At 41.7% G+C, this 22,637-nt stretch overlaps 1 protein-coding gene across 2 annotated transcripts in view; it reads left to right on the top strand.

The window, feature by feature from the left end:
• Positions 1 to 20,836, top strand: part of RIN2 (Ras and Rab interactor 2) — a 174,842-nt gene extending 154,006 nt beyond the window's left edge. Inside the window, exons 9-12 of one of the 2 annotated variants that reach the window (XM_044291755.1) lie at positions 8,064 to 8,369; positions 10,673 to 10,804; positions 12,898 to 13,061; positions 14,527 to 20,836. In XM_044291755.1, the coding sequence (XP_044147690.1) occupies positions 8,064 to 8,369; positions 10,673 to 10,804; positions 12,898 to 13,061; positions 14,527 to 14,865 (941 nt within the window). In that variant the 3' untranslated portion in view covers positions 14,866 to 20,836. The remainder of the gene's footprint in view (positions 1 to 8,063; positions 8,370 to 10,672; positions 10,805 to 12,897; positions 13,062 to 14,526) is intronic. The other variant, XM_044291756.1, reaches the window with a different exon arrangement.
• The last annotated feature ends 1,801 nt before the right edge of the window (positions 20,837 to 22,637 follow it).

Here is a 22,637-nt window from a genome sequence, read left to right on the forward strand (position 1 = left end):
TGATAAATATAGTATGAAATGCAGTACTGTGGTGGCGCTACAGAACAGCGCCCCACCAAGGATATGCAAGAAATGTTGTAGTACCCACAACCCCTTGTCTTCAATCAGCCCTCATGAACAAAAGAAATGATCTCAACATCGGCTCAGAGGAGACAAAGGGTTAAAATCAAAATGCAAGTGCTGGTAGTTAGTAAAAGGATGTAAGCCCAACAGTAGGAGCAGTATATATGTCCCACACCCACTAAGGATGTCAAAATAGATGACCTGCATGCACTACATGTCACATCAACATAAACTGAGCCAGCACATATAGATAACACATAACAAATACTGGGAAACAAACTTACAATCCCTGGTGAGCGGACCCCTGACGCACGTTTCGCCAAGCTTTTTCAAAGGGGCGTGTCTATCCTGCCAATTACTCAGCTTTAAATCCAGTCTTAGATGGGGAAGAACCAATCCGCTGCCTCATTAACTAATACAACTCCGCCCATTGCCCACCTCCAGATGACAAAACATGTCATCACTTCCGCCCACATCTTCCCCCACTCCATGTGAACACGCCGCACACCTAACTTCCGCCCGCACTACAGCTAAATGGTCAGAGCGTTACGTCACTTCCGCCTCTGACGTAGATGAAACAGCTCCTCCCTGATGAGTCCTGTCATACTCCATCGCAAGGGGCGGTATTAGAAGGGTACCGGTAGTTAATAGAAGCCTGCTTCTGTCCACCCACTCGGCAACATCAATATCCATCATCAAAGATGAAGGCAATACCCCGGTACTCACTACCTCCAAACTGCCATGATATCAATGGAGCCGATGGTTTCAATATTAAAAGTGGGGGCAACGGTATCAATTAAAATGCATTACAAACCGGGAGTGGGGGAAGGGAAGTGGGGAAACCGAGGGGTACAATAGGAGGGGGGAGAGGGGGAAAAGGGAAAAAGGACCAAAACCCAGAGGGCACAACCATCATTAAAAAGCCCTAATCAAACAAAAGGGTTACACTCATCATAGGCAACACAATTGATCTTAAATATGTATCATAGATACTAAACAAGTAAATAAATAAATTAACCACATGATTAGATACCTCTCCTTATTCATCAGATTCATTCCTCTATCATAATATATACATTTAATAAATAGTTAATAAAGAATAAATAAGTAATAATCTAACACATATCTCATCAAAGGTCAATAATTATCCTGTATCTACCAGTGATATCTCCTCAGATCACTTCAACCCCCTTATCACTATATATATCTATAACAAAATACTATAACCTTCTCTGTATTTGGATCATTTCCATTGACCCAGATGTGAACCCAAAAAGTGAACATGATTCATGTAATTCATCAAAACATATATACAAACCTAAATATATAAAAATATAACATATATGAATAAATATCTCATGACATACTAGGTAAGCCTAATATATATAAAAAAAAGTGCTCAAGTGCGTAAGGTGCTCGGTGCTCATGCAGTGCAAAAATAATAATACTGCATACATTATTTACATCCTGATACTAATAACAGGACAACCATAAATGGTAAGACTGGACATTATTATAACCAGATAAATGATGTGATACATATGTAATCACCATGGGTCAATAGGTGTAATGACAACGCCCCTGTTGCTCCTAGAGGCTCATTTGCATATATTAAAACATTTTTCTCAGCAATGCGGGCACATATCAACATGGGACAAACACAGATGCCTTCAGCTGCCAAGTGCAGCTCTTCCAGTTTCATACGTACGATTCTGCTGACAGTGTATTAATTATATATACAAGGGACTACCATAAATAGAATTCAAATTAAAACTCCACCTTTGAAACTATATTAATTATAAGGGAATTGTAAAACTTGCCAAGTCAGTGACATCCCTCCCTTTATATGTGGGAGTGCGAAGCTGCAAGACATTGCAGATTCAGTCACCGGAATACAATTGCAGTAGCCTGTATTCTGTTCAAGCGATGATAAGAGGTTGTTACATTGTGGTAACACATCTGCCTTTCCATAAAGATAACATTTTATGAAGCAAAAGTCGATCAAATGGACGATGCAACATTTTAATATATCGCTAAAATGAACCACAGTATTTATATAGCATCCCTGTGACGGTGCTAATGAATGCAACCCATGGTATCACGTAACAGTCAACGCTTTACTAGCCAATACGAACCTGATATGCTCTCATTCTTCCACCCACAGGTCCTAGAAACCAGACATGTTTGTATACCTGCAGGCTACAGCCCGCTGAACGCGGGAAGTCCCTCCTTGTGAAAGTCATCCTATTCTAAAAGTTAGGGCTTGTTCACATCGGCATTCGGGGTCTCCATTGCAGATTCTGTCAAAAAGACTGGACAAAAAAGTCCTGCATGCAGGACTGTAGGGTAAAAAAACTGGTTCCTCAACAAAAATTGAACGGACTCCATTATTCCATTGTAGTGAGTGGAGTCTGTTCAGCTCTGTCTGTCTAAGTTACCTGCCAAATCCAGTACTTTCTAGAACTAGCGGTGGTGTGAACTCATCTTTACACAACACTTTAGCATTATGTTTCTGATGAGGTTTGTACTGTCTATTATACAATATTATGTATTTTTGGCTTCAGAAGAGTCAATGGTGATGCGGTGTGTTTGTGGTGTTTAGGCATCTATATATTAGTGAAGACACATTGTACAGCAGCAGTCCTCTCCATACAGTATTTTCTACATGTATCTCCCAGGTGTCCTTTAAGTGGTCAGGGGCAGATTTGGTATTTCTGGTGCCCAAAGCAAAGTTATGTCTGGGAACCCCCATTGCACCGCTAAGCTCCGTGCCGTCTCACCACTGAGCCCCAATCTCAGCTTAGCAGTGCAGCCTGGTCACTTCTGCTACTGCTCTACAGCTGCAAAGGGCCCCCTCCGGGCCCCTGTACTTACTGCATGGGTGGTACAGGGGGCCGAGTATTTGGCTTATCTGCTGGTAGTCCGCCCCTCCCCTGTATGTGGTACCCTATTTTTGGGCAGCTGCCGATACTATTGTGCATCGATGAGAACCTGGATGTCTTGGTACTACTTGTTTGCAATTGGGCTGTTGTTGTTCTTGAAATAATTGTTAGGTTTTAAATAAAATGACCAGAAATTAGATAACCTTTTTAGGGCTATGGAACGATATAAACAAGTAAATCTGGCGCGGGGTCAGGATTACATAATAGGCACTTAGTCAGGACTTCAAATGAGCACGCATCTGGACAACGTCTTTTGGGTTTTCTGTTTGCTTGTCCTATTTGTTCTTATTAGTGTTCAATTGTAAATTGAATTCTGGCTTCAAATATTGTCCTCATGATAGGCCGCAAATATCAGATCGATCAGCTGATTGAAGAGGTCGAAGAGCTGTCGCTTCCTCAGGGTTTGCCTGCACACCGTCTACAATAGCGGCAGAGCGGAGCTGTAGTTACCCTTCAACAGTTGCATCAATACTGTGAAGCCTGAATACTCCCTTATTTCATTATTGATCAAATTCATGGGCTGGGTTTCCATATTCAGTTTTTTTTTTTTTTTTATGCAAGTCCTCCTGCCGCTGCTTGTTCACAGACTGCAGCGGTGACATACAGGTATACGGCATGTGAGCGCTGCAGCCAATCACTGTCCTCAGCAGTATAAGGAAAGGTATTGGCTGCAGCGACAAAGTGAGGTATACCTGCACATCACTGCTGCAGTGTGTAAAAAAGCAGTGGCAGGAGGACCGGACAGGCGGAACCGGAAGAAGAGGGGAGTATAGACAATCGGGGGGCTTGTCCAAGATTTTTCATTCTTGGACACCCCATTTAACATTAAACATTACTATTTCTGCGTGGTTATCGTTATACAGACTGCAGTACAAAGCGTATGGTCTCATTGATCGGGACGTTCTGTTACTTCACATCATCTGGTGTAACCCATGAGTGAAATCAAAGGTTTGCTTCTTCAGATGAAACCTTCTGCACATCGCCTATGTCTGCATAACAAAGCTGCATTGCTCAATCATCCAGACAGAAACCTGTGACTAATATTGAAACTCCATGTGGTTTTGGCATTGGCAGGAAGCTATTTGTGCTAGTCAGCACTGCCGAGGCTGGAGGTGACTGGCGGGACTACATAATGTCCTGTAGTCACTTTATCCCGACACCAGCCACTGCCCTCCGTCGGTATAGCAGGTTGATTGCAGTGAATGAAGCGACTCTTTAGTCCAATGTCTAGGGAAGTTCTTCTGTGAGAGTGACATGAACACAATGGTGTTGGAGCCCGAGATCGCTGCCAGTACTATAGCTCCGTGGACCTGATGACGCTGGTTCTTGTCAGTATGATCTAGTGCTATATAAGTAACTTTGCCTTATGCTGGCTGTACACTTACCTTCTCACTCATTACAGGATTAGGACGCCTTCACACGCGACTTGTTGAAGAAAATTCAGCAACAAAAAATAAATTCCATTCATCTGAATGAGGCCTGCAGAAATCCATGTGCTTCCCACCAAAACAACCCCATTCAGATGGACGGAGCTGAAGGCTCCGTGAAGGCCCCATAAATCAGATTTGCTTTAGCAAAGTTCTACTTTTAAGGAATGTGCATGGTTAGGTATTCACACCAATGTTCTAACATCTAGACGGAACCAAATATATCCATATAAATCCTGAAGGATCTCATTGACTTACTGTATAATAGGTTCTGTCGGGTTTCTGTGCTGTAGACTGCACTGTTCCTGCAGTCAAAAATACCCGCCCATAACGCAAGTATCAACAGAGACTATAGCCCTGATTTATCAAAGGAGGCATCTAATTTATGACGAGGTGTAGGCTTTACCATAGATTAACTGCCTCCTCAGGTTCTCCGATCTGCCGTAGACGGCCCCCTCTCACTCTGCCCTCTCCAGGCCCCCTTTTCGTAGACTTAGCAAGGGCATTGTTGAAAATATCAGATTGCAATTAGAAAAGTCACAAATGCATTAAAAGGTTGAAAACCCGGTAGATGCACGACTTTTCTATGCCAGAAAGAGGCTTGAAGGGGCTTAATAATACATTTTACCTATATGTCCTTTAACATGGACCGATAATCAGGCCAATTATTGGGGATGAATGTTTGTAGAAGTGTTAGTTCCCGATAATTGACCTTTGTAAAAGATGCCTGGAGATCACTCAATGAATGAGCAAATGCTCGTTCAACGGATGAGCGTGTCTTTCGGCCGGCACCTAAAATCGTTGTTTCTGGGCAGCATAACGAATCCGTCCGCTTTCCGCTATGCAGTAGTCCTCTCCTCCATAGCGGAAACTGAACGTATCCATTATGCAGGCCTTAGACTTCAATTGTGATGGAATGCCTCTCAAGGCGTTCTGTTATGCATTCAGTCATTGAATTCCGTTATGATCCTTGGTAAAGGAATCCATAACACAATTCAGCGTTAACTCGAACTTCAAAAAATTTAGTTTGTTTATCCCTACTGGCCGGACATAATAGATTACATACATACGTTCAGCTGACAGTCGTTTCTCCCAACCCCTCCATGCACACACATCCCAGGCTCGACAGAGTGTGCAAGTGTTCTGAACAGGGAGAGGGAAGAAAGCTGTCAGAACCTCTAGGAGCAGCTCACCACCCCGAAAACAAAAGGATCGGTTATGTTGACATCCATACACATTAGTTGGTTGGCCAGTCCCAATAAAGTTGACTGGTTAACATGAGTGGCCATCTTTGTAGTTTGTCTTTGTGTCTTGTAATCTCCGGGTTTATGGCTGGAACCTCTTCAGAATAAATAAATCACAATAATCATCATTATTTATGAAGTTGTAGAACAAGAGTGAAAGGACTGCTTACAGTGGATTTACAGTCCGTAAGGCGGCTCTATAAAGGGTCTCAGTGTTCGGTGACATCATTGTTATTCTGTTGCTGTGCGAGATATTGTAATTCCTCTTTGTGTGTGATATAGAGAGAGGGAACGCCAGCTGAGTAGGCACCCGGCCTGAATGTCACTGATAAATATACATGTCATCTCCTGAAAGGACAGGCACATTATAAATATTAAAACAGGCTAATATTCATCTACTGCGTCTTACATGTGTCCTGGCTGTTTTTCTTTTAGACAGTTTTGATAAATGAGGCCTATTGTGTATAAGCAAACATGTCTGCTCCAAGATCTGATCTCTGGGCCAAACTGGTGTTTAGTTAGAAACTGGGAAAAGATACAGCGCTCATTCCAATAAACCCTGTTCATCTATTGGGGAATCCCTTTAATGCAAGCAGCTCATTGTTAAAGAGGTTTTCCGGGAATAAGATATTGATGATCTGTCCTCAGGATAGTGGGGGTCCAACTCTCAGCACTCCCGCTGATCAGGTGTTTGTGGAGGCTGTGGTGCTCCGTTGAGCGCTGCAGCCTCCTTTTAGGCCATGTGATGTCACGTTCATTGGTCACATGGCCTATTTGCAGCTTAACTCCATTGTAGTGAACAGGCCCAGGCTGCAATACCAAACCCATCCGCTATACAATGTATGGTGCTATCCTTGGTCAGCTGTGAGGAGACGGCAGCAGTCGCCGCATCACAGCAATCATCTGACATTGGTCCTAGCACATGCGCAGTGAGTGCTCTCTCTGCTTCCTGAACCACCAGTCATCTGTATAAAGGAATTGCCCCCTTTAGTAGATATTGCCACCATTTCTGTTTCGTAACGATTGTATCGTAAGCAATTCAAGGTGAAGTGTTTAAATTTCTGATTTAGGAGAACATCCAATTACATCAGGGGGTAAATCAGGTGCACATTTCTTAGACTGACTTATATGTGCAGTAAATTGATTGGACGCCGTCATTTATCAGAAGCAGTTCTTGGGAAGTCTCTATTGTAATGCTGGGTTTATTTTTGGTATTTTCATAGCCGGCAAGTACGTGATTCATCAGGAATGCAGAACATTGGCCGTTTCATAGTTTCTATCCTTCAGCATTGCTTATCTGTTGCAGACCACTCCTTAGTCCTACTACCTATTCATAGTACAGAGCCCAACACATGAGCAGGGGCAGGCAGGTTATGACTGGACAATTCATGTAGATAATTCGCTTCATAGTATAGATTTCCTGAGCGAATATCAGCAATGACCATGATACATGATGATCATTCTGTCAGGTGCAATGCATTTATGTAATAGGAAAGACTTAGGACATTTGGTTGTTCTTCTAGATTCAAGGAATCTTAAATAACATTAGTGCTGAATGACTGTCCAAAGCCGGCCATACACATTCGATAGATAGAACTGTTCACAACCCCATTTGAAATGCGTTCTCTCTTTGTATCATAGTAACTCAGCTAAAGTTCTCTAGATGTGCCTGTTGAGACGTTTGCAAACAACCAGCAGAATTGTGAATGCTGCTCTGGTCTAGAATTCAGGCTCTCACTAAGGATCAGTAGAAGATTACTATGGACGTGTGTTTCTGTTGCTGCTCAGTGAGTTTTGTAGACTATAACTAGAGATGATCTATCTTCAAGCAGTCAACTCCATCCCAATGGCCTTTGTCTATAAGTAGAAGTAATACCGGAGACGGGCTGGCCAATATTACTGTCAGTTTTTCCAGAAACGGTGAGAGATGACACACATCAGGAGGAATTCTAGGAGTGCTGTTATTATTGGAGGAACGCCATGGTGTTACTTGATATGAGGGATGGTACGTAATAGGATATTGCTGAGAGCAGCTTATCATGTATATAACAGAGGTCGTTAGGCTTCTGGTCATGAACACATTGTGGTGGAAGACAACTATATTCAATGACAATGTATCTGGTAATTGTCATGTGCTGTTTATTAGATACAGTGACCGTTAGATATTACATAGGTTTGATTTATTGGTGTTGGATGACCATACACATTGGAGGGGATAAGGACACAGTAAAGAAAGATATAAAAAATGAAAAATAGGACAAGCCATGGTGAAGGTCTAGACTCTATAATGAGTATCTGCTAATCCCGTTGACTTTGCTGCAGTATATACGGTACATTGTTTGGTTTTCTAGGTCTGTTCTCTCATTGTCCTGTTTTAATTATTCCAGATGTGGTACTAGAGAAGGCCATGCACAAATGTATCTTAAAGCCCCTGAAAGGCCACATAGAAAACATGCTGAAGAACTTCCGTATGACAGATGGGTCCTGGAGCCAGCTGAAGGAAAACCTGTTACTAGTAAAAAAGAGGACTCCTCAGGAACTCGGAGTTTTGACCCCAACGCCTGAGGCAGTAGATGTGGAAAAGATCAGAGTCAAGTTCTCTACCATGCAGAAAATGTATTCTCCAGAGAAGAAAGTGATGCTGTTACTGAGAATCTGCAAGCTGATTTATACGTGCATGGAGAATAACTCAGGTACAGATCGGCCGCATTCGATCCGATTTGCCTTTAATTCAGTTGATATATAAAACAGGCACAGGAAGGAAATTCTTCAAATCAAAGTATCCTACTTCATAATGTGTTGCTGACCTTATTTTATGCCTGACGGCCTGGTCCTAGTTATATACCACCATTACATTCTGTACAGAATTGGAAATCACTCACATGCTAAAAAACGGTTTTACAGTCAAAATCAATAACAAAAACGTGCGCTTTGCATTACATATCTAGTAGTAATCTTGGGTTGCATATTTTCCAGTATTAACAGCTGAAATCGCCCCCCATCTGGTTTTATTAGATATGGACTATACTGGAACTGTGCAAGACAGGATCATAGTACTGTACAAAGATATCAGTAGGAATTCATATGAATGGTTCTTTAAAGAGTAACTAAACTTTTGAATAACATTTTAATAAGATGTTCTTAATAATTGTTTTTCTACTATACTTTATTAAAGGGGTCATCTCACTTCAGCAAATAGCATTTATTATGTAGAGAAAGTTAGTACAAGCCCCCTACTAATGTATTGTGATTGTCCATATTGCCTCCTTTTCTGGCTAGACTGATTTTTCCATCACATTATACTCATCACGTTTTCATGGTTACGACCACCTTTCAATCCAGCATCGGTGGCCGTGCTTGCGCATTTTAGGATTAAGTGCTAGCCTATGTGCACGCCCATGGTCCCGGCCTCCAGAGGCGCAGGTGCTTTTTTCTATAGTGTGCAAGCACAGCCACCGATGCTGGATTGCAGGGTGGTCGTAACCATGGAGACAAGAGGTGTATAAAAAAATTAGTCTAGCCAGCAAACTAAGCAATATGGATAATAACAAAACACTAGTAAGTGCCTTGTATTAACTTTCTCTACATAATAAATGCCACTTGCTGAAGTGAGACGACCCCTTTAAGGCATTTTGTATTTTTATCACAGTTTCCACCCACTAAAGCGGTGGACGGAGTACGGGCTGTAGACACTTTATGAATGGGGCCGCAGTGCATGGGTTACAGGCAGGAGCGCATATTGCTGCTCCTGCCCGTGCCCCCCGGAGGTTTACTAACCTGTACCCATGTTCTATGCCAGGATTAGCTGAGGGGAATGCGTGCAGGACTCTTTGCTGAAGCAGGAGTCCGCTCCTCTCAGCTAATCCTGGCATACTTGTGCTATGCCAGGAGTTAGTAAACCTCCAGGGGGCACAGGCAGGAGCAGCAATATGTGCTCCTGCCCGTACTCGCTATGCTGCGTCCCCATTTCTACAGCCCGTACTCCGTACACCTCTGAGCAGTCAGCGGTGTACAGAAATGTCAATTTTGAGCGCACAGAGAATGGTGCGCTTTAGGGGGTGGAAACTGTAATAAAGATACAAAATGCCTTAATAAAGTATATTAGAAAAACTATTATTAGGGACATTTTATTAAAATTGTATTCAAAAGTTTATTTACTCTTTAAAGTCTTAAAGGGATTGGCCAATTTCTGGTTACTGTTGACCATTGTGTTTGTATTATGACTATTTGGCGTAGCCTCTGTTAAAGTTCTGTGCCATTTTCAACATTTCATAAAGTACGCCCCTTGTTTGCCAAGTCTTTTGTGCTGTCCACACAGAGGTCTTGTCCATAAAATGGCTGCTGATGGAGGGTCATGTGACCAGGAAAATAACCTCTATGTGATGTTGTAAGTTCATTCCAGTTTGTTTGTATGGGAGAGACTGAGTAACTAGGATATGACCCTTCATCAGCGGCCATCTTGTGGACAGGACCTCTATACGGACAGCATAGAAGATTTACCTAACAAGGGGCATGGCTTATAAAAGATAGCAAACAGCACAGAATATCAGTAAGTGCCATTTAGTCATCTTATATACACATTAGTCACAAGTAGCCAGAAAGTGGCCCACTCCAATCCCTACAATCAGTCCATCTCCATGTGAAGCTAAAAGAGGGAAGAATCCTATTTAGGACAAACCTCCACTCCAGTTGTAGTACAGATCTCAGCTCTGGAGGATTGCCGTATAATTCTGCATTCCTGTTAATCACAGGACAGAACCCCCATAATCATTTGCTCTTGAAAGAAGCCGCAGTCCAAAAATTAGATTTAACAAAGCAATAGGAGAATATTGTATTTGCTGGGAGTTACTTTTGTTTTATGACTTGTTTTTGCTTTATATTCCTGTCCTTATTTATTAATACTATACATCGTATTTTTGTGCCTTTTTTCACTTATTTCAAGTAATGATGTAATCTGTCTACTGTATAGAAATCATTATTTTTCTGTGTCTGCCAGGGAGGATGTACGGCGCAGATGACTTTTTGCCAGTACTAACTTATGTCATTGCTCAGTGTGAAATGCTGGAAATTGACACTGAAATTGAATATATGATGGAATTGCTGGACCCATCACTGCTACACGGAGAAGGTAAAATATGGCTATATATGTATGGGTGGTTGCACAGAACATTGTCATGATAATAATAATGTGTTCTTAAAGAGGACCTGTCACCTCTCCCGACATGACTGGAGTATTTATTCGTATGACTCTATGTGGTGCTATTCTTATATAATTCCTACTAGAACTTATGAATGTATTACTACCAGTTTGCAATGAAGGTCCAGATGGGTGTTACCAATTGGGGGAAGGGGGTCTCTGGACTGTCTGATACTATCCAGTCAGTGCTGCCAGTGTTTGGACTAGTCACAGCTCCTCTTTGAGGGTATTTTAATCATTTCCCACAATGTCAGGTAATTTCTGCCTTTTGGTAAACTATGGATTTATAATATTGTATTTCTGCTAACTAAAACCGTAGCTATCTGTGAATCACATACGGAGCAACTTTACGTGGGTGTACTCACATGTATCACCACTATTTCTCTTGATTCTATACATTATAATCTAATATGTATAGTATATGTTTTTCCTGACTCTTCTGTTACATGTAGTCCGGCTGTAGGCCATTTTTTAGTATAATAATAATAAAAGGTATATTTTAATGGGGAAGGTGCTCCAGTGTATATTAACTAAAACTGGACCACCCTGACTGCAGACTATAAGACACACTTTTAAGCAACATTTTCTTTTTTCCTGCTAAAAAAAGTGAGTCTTATAGTCCAGTAAATACTGTTTATGCTGGTTATACCTGGCAATTTATCAAGAGTGAAGTCACCTTCCATTGCGTGTGTAATATGTAAATAATGGAGATACTTTATGTGCTGGGTAATTCGGAAAGTGATTTAGTAACTTCAATAATGATATATAATCCTAATATTGGCCTTTACCCTCTTCCTGAAGAGGAAGACTATTCTATACATGTTTTTTCTCTGCCCAGTAGTATTTTTCGTACAGCACGATTTTTCCACTGCAAAATTCCGACGTAATTATGGTCAAGTTAAACTAAATTGTTCCATCCTGCTGAGTGAGTTGTACAGTGTGTCTCCGATAACCCGGGGAAGCCTCCGCCTGCTTCCTGGTCTTGTCTAATCAAAGCCTAGAAATAGAAGCTCTTCTCTGTCATGGAGACAATGTTCCTGGTCTGGCATCAGGAGATAACAAAGCAACATCAGACAGATGTATAGATTTACATACCGTATATAGTAATATTTTCTAAGTGGACACATTGCAGGCCAAAATAATCTACAAAAACAGTACAGCCCATGTGATAATAAAATGTGTCATTTTTATCAACAGAAAACTGTCGGCACAATGACTTTTTAGAGACATGTCCCAATGTGCATGTCCTGTATTGTCTCCTAAAGCGTTAAATGGGTTTTCATTTCTGAAAAATAATAATAAAAATAAGCAGCAAATGTTATTAAAAAAAACACTGCTCGACTCTTCAGCTCCCACCGCTCCAGTGCAGATGCCGCAATATTCCCTGCTAGTTTTTGTTAAAGGGGTTATCCAAAGTCTAAAACAGGCCCCTCATATAGATTATACCTGTCCCACTCCCCGGCACCTGCGTAGCTCCTGATCTCCGCAGCAGCCAATAGCAGGCCGCCAAGGGGACGAGCCTCCCTAGGATCACGGCTCGTCCCGGTCTATTCTGGCCTAGAAATATGGATCTTGAACAAAGAACTCCCCTCTTTCTCTGGAGGACCCATCCTGTCCTTCATTTACCCAGACAACCCATTGATTTGAATGAGCACTATGTAATCTTTAATGTCCCCCGGTTCCCCAACAGATTACAGTTGATCACTAGGGGTCCTAACAGGGGAACTTTTGATCATTTCAGGGGGACCACCTAACCAGTAGGGATTGTTGAAAGCGAAGAACCCCCTTTTAAACAGTTGTAAAGTCTTATTAAAGAAGGGGATCATATATATAGATAGTCCTACTTTTTTTTTACAATGTGACAATGTGGTCCTCAAAGCACGTGGCCCTATATTGAACTATAATATATGCCTAAAAGTTGTAAGGATTTGTCCAGGTACAAGCATTGTAGACTACTGTACATGTTTCTATTAGCTGTGAATGTATACGATTCTAACATAGGTCCTGAACTGATTTACTTCTAGGAGGCTACTACTTGACAAGTGCCTATGGAGCCCTGTCCTTGATCAAGAATTTCCAGGAGGAACAAGCCTCACGGTTACTAAATTCAGAGACCAGAGATACATTAAAACAGTGGCACCAGAGGAGGACTACAAACAGGACCATTCCATCCATTGATGACTTTCAGGTATGATGTATCACATCTTGCAGGCCATATCCTTATATACAGTGTCAGGGTTTAACTTATAAATGTCCTAAATGAGTTACCTATAAAAGTAAACCAATTATATTAATTTCTATCATTTCCAAACATGTTTGGGGTACCATCATGTCTTCCATCTATCACCACCATCAGTTATCAGACTAGGACATGGATGACCAAAAACCTTAATAGACATATTCCCATGTACCAGTGTCATAAATTCAGCATTATATTTTAAGTTATTATAGTATACAACTCCTTATACTATTTTATAGGAGAATACTCATCAATGGGAACTTGTTATAGAGCAAGAGGTGCTGAGCAGATGTATCTTTTTTGGAAAAAGTTTCAGTATAACTTGTAATTAATTTATTATCATATCTCTGCTCTTTTTGAGGCTTAGGAGTCCAGTGACTGACAGCCTCCCCTCTATGATCGTCTATAATTGTCAGTCACTGAATAGCCCAGAAAGAGCAGAGATATAAATGAATAAAATACAAGTTAGGGTCCATTGACACGTCCATGTGTGTTTTGCGGATCCGCAAAACACGGACATCGGCGATGTGCGTTCTGCATTTTGCGGACCGCACATCGCCGGCACTTAATAGAAAATGCCTAATCTTGTCCGCAATTGCGGACAAGAATAGGACATGTTCTATATTTTTCAGGATCGGAATTGCGGACCTGGAAGTGCGGATCCGCAGTTCCCGATCCGGGCAGCACATCGTGCTGCCCCATAGAAATGAATGGGTCCACAATTCAGTTCTGCAAAATGCGGAACAAAATTGCGGACGTGTGAATGGACCCTTATACCGATTCTTTCCCACAAAACTATATATCAATCTGCTCAGCTCCTACTGCTCTATAACACGCTGCCTGCAGATAAGGCTACTTTCACACCTGTGTTCGGTGCGGACCCGTCTGGTATCTGCACAGACGGATCCGCACCTATAATGCAAACGCTTGTGTCCGTTCAGAACGGATCCGTTTGCATTACCATGAAAAAAAAAATATAATTTATTGTTCATGATTATGCAAACGGATCCGTTTTGACTTAAACTGAAAGTCAATGGAAGGCGTATCCGTTTTCAATTGCACCATATTGTGTCAGTGAAAACGGATCCGTCCCTATTGACTTACATTGTAAGTCAGGACAGATCCGTTTGGCTCCGCATCGTCAGGCGGACATCAAAACAGCGTTTTGGTGTCTGCCTCCAGAGCGGAATGGAGGCTGAACGGAGACAAACTGATGCATTCTGAGTGAATCCTTAGCCATTAAGAATGCATTGGGGTTGAATCCGTTTTGGGCCGCTTGTGAGAGCCTTGAAACGGATTTCACAAGCGGACCCAGAAACGCCAGTGTGAAAGTAGCCTAGGACTGCATTTTTTATGTGCCAGGTTCCCTTTACATCTATTGTATGATTTCTTGACATTGTCCATGTTTTTACAGAACTACCTGAGGGTGGCGCTGCAGGAGGTGGACAATGGATGTACAGGCAAGACTCTTATCGTTAAACCCTATACCACTACAGATGACGTGTGCCAGATGTGTGCCCACCGGTTCAACGTAAAGGATCCAGAAAATTACGGCCTCTTCCTTTACATTGACGACACCTGGCAGCAGCTGAGCGAAGACACCTACCCACAGAAAATCAAAGCCGAGCTCCACAGTCGACCAAACCTCCAAGTCTTTCATTTTGTGTATAAGCAAATCAATAATGACCTTCAGGGGATCATCAGCTATGACAATGATGACGACAACAACAATGACGATGATGCAGATTTTTAGATGTATTTTTGCTCGGCAGTGGCTAGTTTTGCACTCGGTATCATACCTGTCAGAGTTGTATACTCTTTTAGAGATGGAATCTCCCTCTGTTGGGCATTTTGTGCTACCGAACACTTATACAGTGGCCAAGATGTGATGAAATGAAGATCTCCATGGAATCAGCTTCGTGATATTCAGATGTCTTGGATCAACCGTGTCAGTGGGCTTCTGGTGACAAAAGTGTGGAGCAGTGGACAGCATTGGAGACTGTAGTGATTGGTTACACATGAGATGACGCCATTGTCCATGGACAGTACTGAATGACAGAAGCTTTGTGTCATTTTTTTTATTTTTATTAAACGGGTTGTTTTTTTTATAATCGTGGACAAAAAATGAATAGAAAGAGGACGTCGTGTTCGTAGAATTATTTGGCACTGAAATTTGGGTTTGTCAATTTAGTACACAGCAACCCCTCTCACATATGTAAATGTCCCGAGTTACAAGAGCGTGTCCTCAGCTGTACTGTTATTTTGTAATATATATATATACTTTGGAAGTGGAGTCTTTCATATGATGTATATATGATGTATTTTTTAAGACAAGGACTCCTAGTTATAAGCAGCTGTTCTAGTGTGTGACTTATTTTAACTTCTATTTTCCAAGTACTGATAAAATTGATCACGTGCATCACTGGTGATGTCACTAGACAGTATAATCGCTGTACTTGGTTGTCTCCATCAGTCCCATAGACTTGCAGTGGCAGAGACTGCTGCTTCATTCAAACAGGGAGCTCGGGAACCCTTTTCTAGCAATCGGTTGGGGTCCCAGCTGTGTGTCCTCCAGTAATCAGACATTTATCCCCTGTCCTGTGAATGGAGGATAAATAATTATAACTATCAATCGTGGCAATCTCATATAAGGTCTATTGAGACTTCCAATCCAATCCAGTGTATGGAATGGCTTTGCCTTTGATTGTCAGCTTGCCAGAACTGCACCTGCTAGGTCAGCTTTGAGTCTGTCCTACAGATGTTGTAATCTAAAGGGAACCTGTCCTGGAGACATCTTCCTCGTAACGTGCGTTAACCAGTGTGGTGTAAAAGTACACATTGTCCACACCTGGAAGAACATTTGTACATTAAAAGAAATGTCAAGTGCCATTGGAATTAATGTAAGGTTGCCAGTAGAGGACCAGAAGGCGTCACATCTGCTGAAATGGATGGGCTTCTGGAATCCCTTCCCATAGGACTAGTTTATATGGATCTAATATTCTTATAAACAATGAGTTTTTGTGCCATTGTGTATAATCACTGGTTATGTTATGATGTCAGTATTGCATTAATTGTAACCTTGGACTTAGGGTCCATGCACATGACCCTATTTTTGGTCCACAAGCGACCACAAAACAGATACGGTCGTGTGAATGGACCCTTAAAGTAACACTTCAGGTAAAACTGAGACCTTGTGTTATGCCTAGTGCAGGCCATGAAGGGCAGTGCATGTCATAAGTATTTTCTTTAAATCCCATGCACCACCTCCTCGAGCCCTGTACTAGACATAACGTAATGGTTTACTAGTAGTGTTCTTGAACATGGACATGTCTGCTCTCCTGAATGCGTGCCTTCCACATGAAATCCTGGAGCATCTTCTCCTAGAACCCTGTGTTGTTTTGTTCCTCTCTTGCTCCTCCTGGAAATGTATGAATAAATGATGTGTTACCAGTTGGGGGGGGGGGGGTGTTCATACATAGTCTGATATAGGTGCTGGCATAGGTGCACACCCCTTTGAAAAGAGGGATAGTAGCACCAGGTTGTCAGTTTACAGCACAAGGCGGAGTTCTAAGAAATGCTGCTCCAAAATTGTAATTTCATGAGGCATACAAGTCAGGAACGGTGACATGTCCTCCATTAGACACTTGCATAAAAAACTGTAATATTGTGCAACAATCCAAGGTGACTTTTAGAGATGAGCGAATTTCCGCTTATGAAATTTGTTCATGCTTTGTTTGTTGGTAAAAGGTGAATTGCGTTATGGATTCCGTTACCACGGACCATAACGCAATTCCTTTAGAGGCATTCCGTTGTTCATTCCGTCATAATAGAAGTCTATGGGCTGCAAAACGGATCCGTCTCGTTCCGTTTTTCCAACAAACAAATTTCAAAATATGAAATTCGCTCATCTCTAGTGACTTTTGATATGTCTTTATTTTGCAGAAATGTAAGATTTAGGCTTCATGCACACGGTGGTTGTTTTGGTCCGCATCCGAGCCACAGTTTTGGCGGCTCGGATGCGGACCCATTCACTTTAATGGGGCCGCAAAGGATGCAGACAGCACTCCGTGTGCTGTCCGCACCCATTGCTCCGTTCTGCGGTCTGCCAAAAAAATATAACCTGTCCTATTCTGTCCTATTCTTGTCCGCATTTTGTGGACAAGAATAGGCAGTTATAATAATGGCTGTCCGTGCCGTTCCGCAAATTGCGGAACGCACACGGACGCCATCCGTGTTTTGTGAGACCGCAAAACACACAACGGTCGTGTGCATGAGGCCTTAGACAGTACACACTACTTACAATGAATATTATGTTGCTGCCGTTATCTCACTGTCACCAGCAATTGACTACGCTGTTCGATGCAGTGCATCACAGTACGATGACAAGGTTATTATGTCAAATTCATCATAGTTTTGCATTCTAGATATATTTCTTTAGTAGGACAGTTTCCGGAAAACTGTTTTAAGTGTAAGTCATAAAGGTGCATGTGTAGTTAACATTTAATATATAAGAACATGCTATCTCTTGCTGGCTCTAGAGCATCACATCTATATGTTGTATTGGATATATCACATGAGTTGTCATAAGCAGTGTTCGCTTTATAAGGTGTTTTGAAGGGTTTTATGTACGTGTGTGTTTTGTATCTTTTAGTATCTCGGCTGCCAAAAGGAGTCTGTTACATATTGCAGTTCCCCCTTTAGAAGGGAAGATATTGCAGAGGGATTACTTGCAAGTGAAATACGGTGACAGTAAAATGAAGAGATAGTTGTACACGAGCTAACTAGGCTGAAGCTTGGTCAGAAGGTTTTGCTTCGAAAGCTAATTTTGACAAAGACTAACTTACTACATTTCTGAATGTAATATTTCTCCTTTACTCTAATACACTTACGCTGATCAGGTTACAGCTGACAATCTGGGTTTAAGACAGTAAATCATCTCCGAATATTTGTGTAATATCACTGCCTTAGGTCTCATGCACACGACCGTGACGTTTTTGTTTTTTTTGCGTTCCGCAAACCGCAGATCTGCAAAAAACGGAAGCCGTCCGTGTGCATTCCTCAATTAACAGAACGGGCGTCGCATTGTAGAAATGCCTATTCTTGTCCGCAAAAAGGACAAGAATAGGAGGACATGCTATTATTATTTATTTGCGGGGCCACGGAACGGTGCAACGGATGCGGACTACACACGGAGTGCTGTCCGCATCTTTTGCGGCCCCTTAGAAGTGAATGGGTCTGCAACCGAACTGCAAAAAAATGCGGACCACAAAAACGGTCGTGTGCATGAGGCCTTACTGTGCTTTGGGCTTATACATTTTCACAGCAAGTTTTTCTTCCACACATATTACTTTGGCTGCAGTATCCAGTGCCATAAAATGTGCCCGTAAATATTAGATAAAATATGCCAGGTGGAGAGTTGGTTTTCATGCCTATGGATCTGGTTTTAAGACAGTAAATCATCTCCGCTATGATCTGAATATTAGTCTAATATTGCTGCCTTACCATAACCTTACTGTTCTTTGGCCTTATACCTTCTCAAAGCAAGCATTTTCTTCCATATATATCACTTTGGCTGCCGTATCCAGTATGCCGATACATGTGCCAATAAATACTAGCTAAAATACGCCAGGTGGAGAGTTGGTTTTCATGCCCACGGATGCCATGACAGCTTTTCAACTGGAATTCCTCAGCTTGTCTCCATTGCTTCCTTAACGCCGGCCATACACATGAGGTGGTGATCAGCGGCCATGCTGTAGCCGATAATGCGTCTACGTGGACATTTTGTGCAAACAATCCCAACAGCCAGACTGCCTGGTCCTTGAGTAAAATGGCAAATGATTGGCTGAATCTGCCCCACCATACTATACACATGTAATTTCTTGCCAACAGCCAAATTTATCCAACCTTGCCAATTGCATCTTTGGCAGACTAGTCCGCCATCAGTTATTGAGAACAATCATTCACGATTATTGGAACAATGGTTGGCTGAAATGACTGAAAACAGCCGTTTTCGTCCAATGTTTATCTAGTGTCTATGGGCACGTTAACATGGCTGAAGATCTTGCCACCCCTGGGTTGTATGAGAATCCAGAAAACTGGCTTAGACTCATTGCCAAAATTGTCGAGCTTGTCCATGGACGTTGTCGGGTATTGCAGTTCCTCTCCATACAAGTCTATGAGGCTGAACTGCAATACCACACATCACTCATGGAGAAGAGTGGTAGCATTTTCATGAATTAGGGGCCCTCTTTTGTAACCTTATACACCTCCTTGAGGTAGGTGTCGACTGTCCTGGACCCATCTTTACTAGAAGGTAGATGTCTCTGAAAATCAATCTATAGCTTTACATTACTTATGTTACCTCCAGCACAAGTTTTTGTCCACTTTTTAATGAGATGTTCAGTTGGAAAATATGGAAGGAATAAGGCTGGAAAACCAGGTTTACAAGGACTATATATCGATGACTACTGTAAACAGTTTCTGACTATAATGCCCCTCCCCGACAATTTATAAGTACTGTATGTGATTTTAGGGGAGTTTTAGATGCCTAGTATTATCAAGCTGTATTCTGGAAAGTGAATAAGATAGATGAGATCATGAACCAGCTCTGAAATATTTCCTTATATATACCGCGTAAAACCTGACGATATACATATATTTACGGTATATATGGCTTGCAGTTTTAGCCACTAAAAAATAAGTAAAAATGAGTACTTACTACTGGACTAAAGAAGTGGGTAGTTTGTAAAGAGGTTATCCAGATTTATATAAATGCAACTTATTTGTTGTACAGTAAAATGTAGATCACTAGAGATGAGAAAATGTCATATTTTGAAATTCATTCTCACTTCGATTGGTGGTAAAATCAGAATTGCGTTATGGATTCCGTTACCACGGACCATAACGCAATTTTATGACGGAATGCATAATGGAATGCCTTTAGAGGCATTCCGTTATTCAGTCGGTCATAATGGAAGTCTATGGGCTGCAAAACGGATCCATCCCGTTTTCGTTATGTCCTGACATAGTGCTGTTCAAAAACGCGCAGTGCTTGTGAAGTCAGTATATGTGTATAAGCACCGCCAGCAAGCATAGGTTTTAAAAACCGAAGAACTGACACGCAAAGTTTTTAATTCTTCGAAGGGTAAGGCGTACTTGCATAAAACTGGAAGCCTCATTTAAGCTTTATGGATACAACTGCTTTAACCCCTCCAACCAAAGTCTTTTATTGCCAGCACCGACTAAGGTTTTTGGATGGACTGGACAGATGAGAGGGGTCGAGGAAAGGCAATAGAATGTAGCGAATGGCATTGACTGATATAATATTGTGTTATAACAGTACTGTACTCGTCTGCTGGCCCAGACCACGGCAGAGTTATAGAGAGAAATCTTGAAATGGGTTTGCAGGTACATACCCTGTAATTCTGTTAGAATGTACAAGACACTTATACGACTTCAGGAAAGTAAAACACTAATTATTTAAAGTAATTTCATGTTACGTAGTTTGCTTTTAAAATAAAGAAAAAGGTTAAAAAAAGTTTTTAAGGAAGATAAAATGTATTAAAATGCAAAAACATAAGAAATGTGTTTTCACTCTGTATGTTGGAACAAGGCAGTGTGCTCTTGTAACGTCAGCTTCGTACATTCGAGTCTTCTCTGGATTACTTTGTATTGTGAAATGTATGTATTTGGCACATAATAAATGGTTATGTGGTTTGATAATACGTGTGGTCTTATGTATTACATTTGTGGCGATACTTTTTTGAAATAGGGTGGAGCTTGAAACCCATAATTCATTGGAAAAGCTGGTACTGTGATGCACCACAGTATGTATAGGAGATTCTATATATATATAGAGAGAGAGAGAGAGAGAATTTAGACTAGAACCTTCAGATTCACAGGTGCATATCCATGAAGCAAACATGATCATAAAAAATAAATTGGCTGCACACCATTATACATACAAACAATAGAGCTAAGAAATGGGGGTCATTCTAGATAAAAGTGGTACAATACCGACTATAAATGAGTTAATGGAAGCTCTTAGTCTACATATTTGATCAAACGGTGGCTTCCGCAGATGGGTCCCTAACACTAAATATACTGCCTCTCTTTGGACTTACCGAAGCCTACAATATTCAGGGCAGTGTAGGAACCAGCTACATAAGTTCTCTGCTCAGAAGTCCCAGGTAGATGGGCGTGTTCGGTCCAAAGAGAGGCAGTATACTAGTGTTAGGAATCCATCTGCGGAAGCCACCTTGACGCCTGGTAGATGGGCCCGACACACGTTTGACACAAGAGCTTCCATTAACTCATTTATAAACAGTATTGTACCACTTTTATTTAGATTGACCCCCATTAGCTCTATTGTTTGTGTGTATAATGGTGTGCAGCCATTTTTGTTTTTTATAATCATGCTTGCTTCATGGATATGCACCTGTGATTCTGAAGGTTCTAGTCTAAATTCTCTTGTGGTATATATTGAGGGTAGCGCCTCTTTTAGACTGAACACGCCCATCTACCTGGGACTTCTGGGCAGAGTACGTATCTAGCTGGTCTCTACACTGCTCTGAATATTGTAGGCTTTGGTAAGTCCAAAGAGAGGCAGTATACTAGTGTTAGGGACCCATCTGCGGAAGCTACCTTGACGCCTGGTAGATGGGCCCGACACACATTGACTCATAGTCGGTATTGTACCACTTTTATCTAGAATTACCCCCATTTCTTCTATTGTTTGTATGTATAATGGTGTGCAGCCATTTTATTAGACTGACCCCCATTTTTTAGCTCTATTGTTTGTATGTATAATGGTGTGCAGCGCATAATGCACTTTTCAGAGGCAATTGTGAAACAACCCCATATCACCAGGATTCTTCCAGTTTCTTCAATTTCTCGATCCGTTAGCCTCCTTTTCCCTTGTTTCTTCCAGACCCATTTGCACCTATCAGATCCCAGTCTATTGACTTTTATCTCATCGCTCTAAATCACCCGTTTCCAATCTTCTACTGTCCACTGTCGTACTTTTTTGCAAACTCGAGCAGACGCTTCTTATGACGATATTGAAGTCGAGGCTTCTTCACCTTTTTTTTAGGCCACCATTCCAGACTTGTGTTTCCTTGAGTCTGCGCTGGAATACTTTATGCCACATTTATCAAATGTCTCATGTTACTTGATAAATGTCTTATCCTTAGACCTAAGGGTCCATTCAGACATCCGTAGTGTTTTGTGGTCCGCAAATTGTGGACCGCAAAACACTGACACTGCACATCGCCGGCACTATATAGAGGATTCCTATTCTTGCCCCCCAGCTGCAGACAAGAATAGGACATGCTCTATTTTTTTTGGGCAGGGCCACGGACTGGAAATGCGTATGCGGACAGCACACTGTGTGTTGTCCGCATCTTTTCCGGCCCCATTGAAAATGAATGGGTCTGTCTGAATGGATCCTAACACTTTTGTCTAGAGAAGCTCTTCCAGTTTTACTACTCCACCTTCCTCCTGAAGTGAGATTGCAACTTATCGCAA

This window comes from Bufo gargarizans, chromosome 4 (assembly GCF_014858855.1).
Source record: "Bufo gargarizans isolate SCDJY-AF-19 chromosome 4, ASM1485885v1, whole genome shotgun sequence".
NCBI classification, from domain to species: Eukaryota; Metazoa; Chordata; class Amphibia; order Anura; family Bufonidae; genus Bufo; species Bufo gargarizans.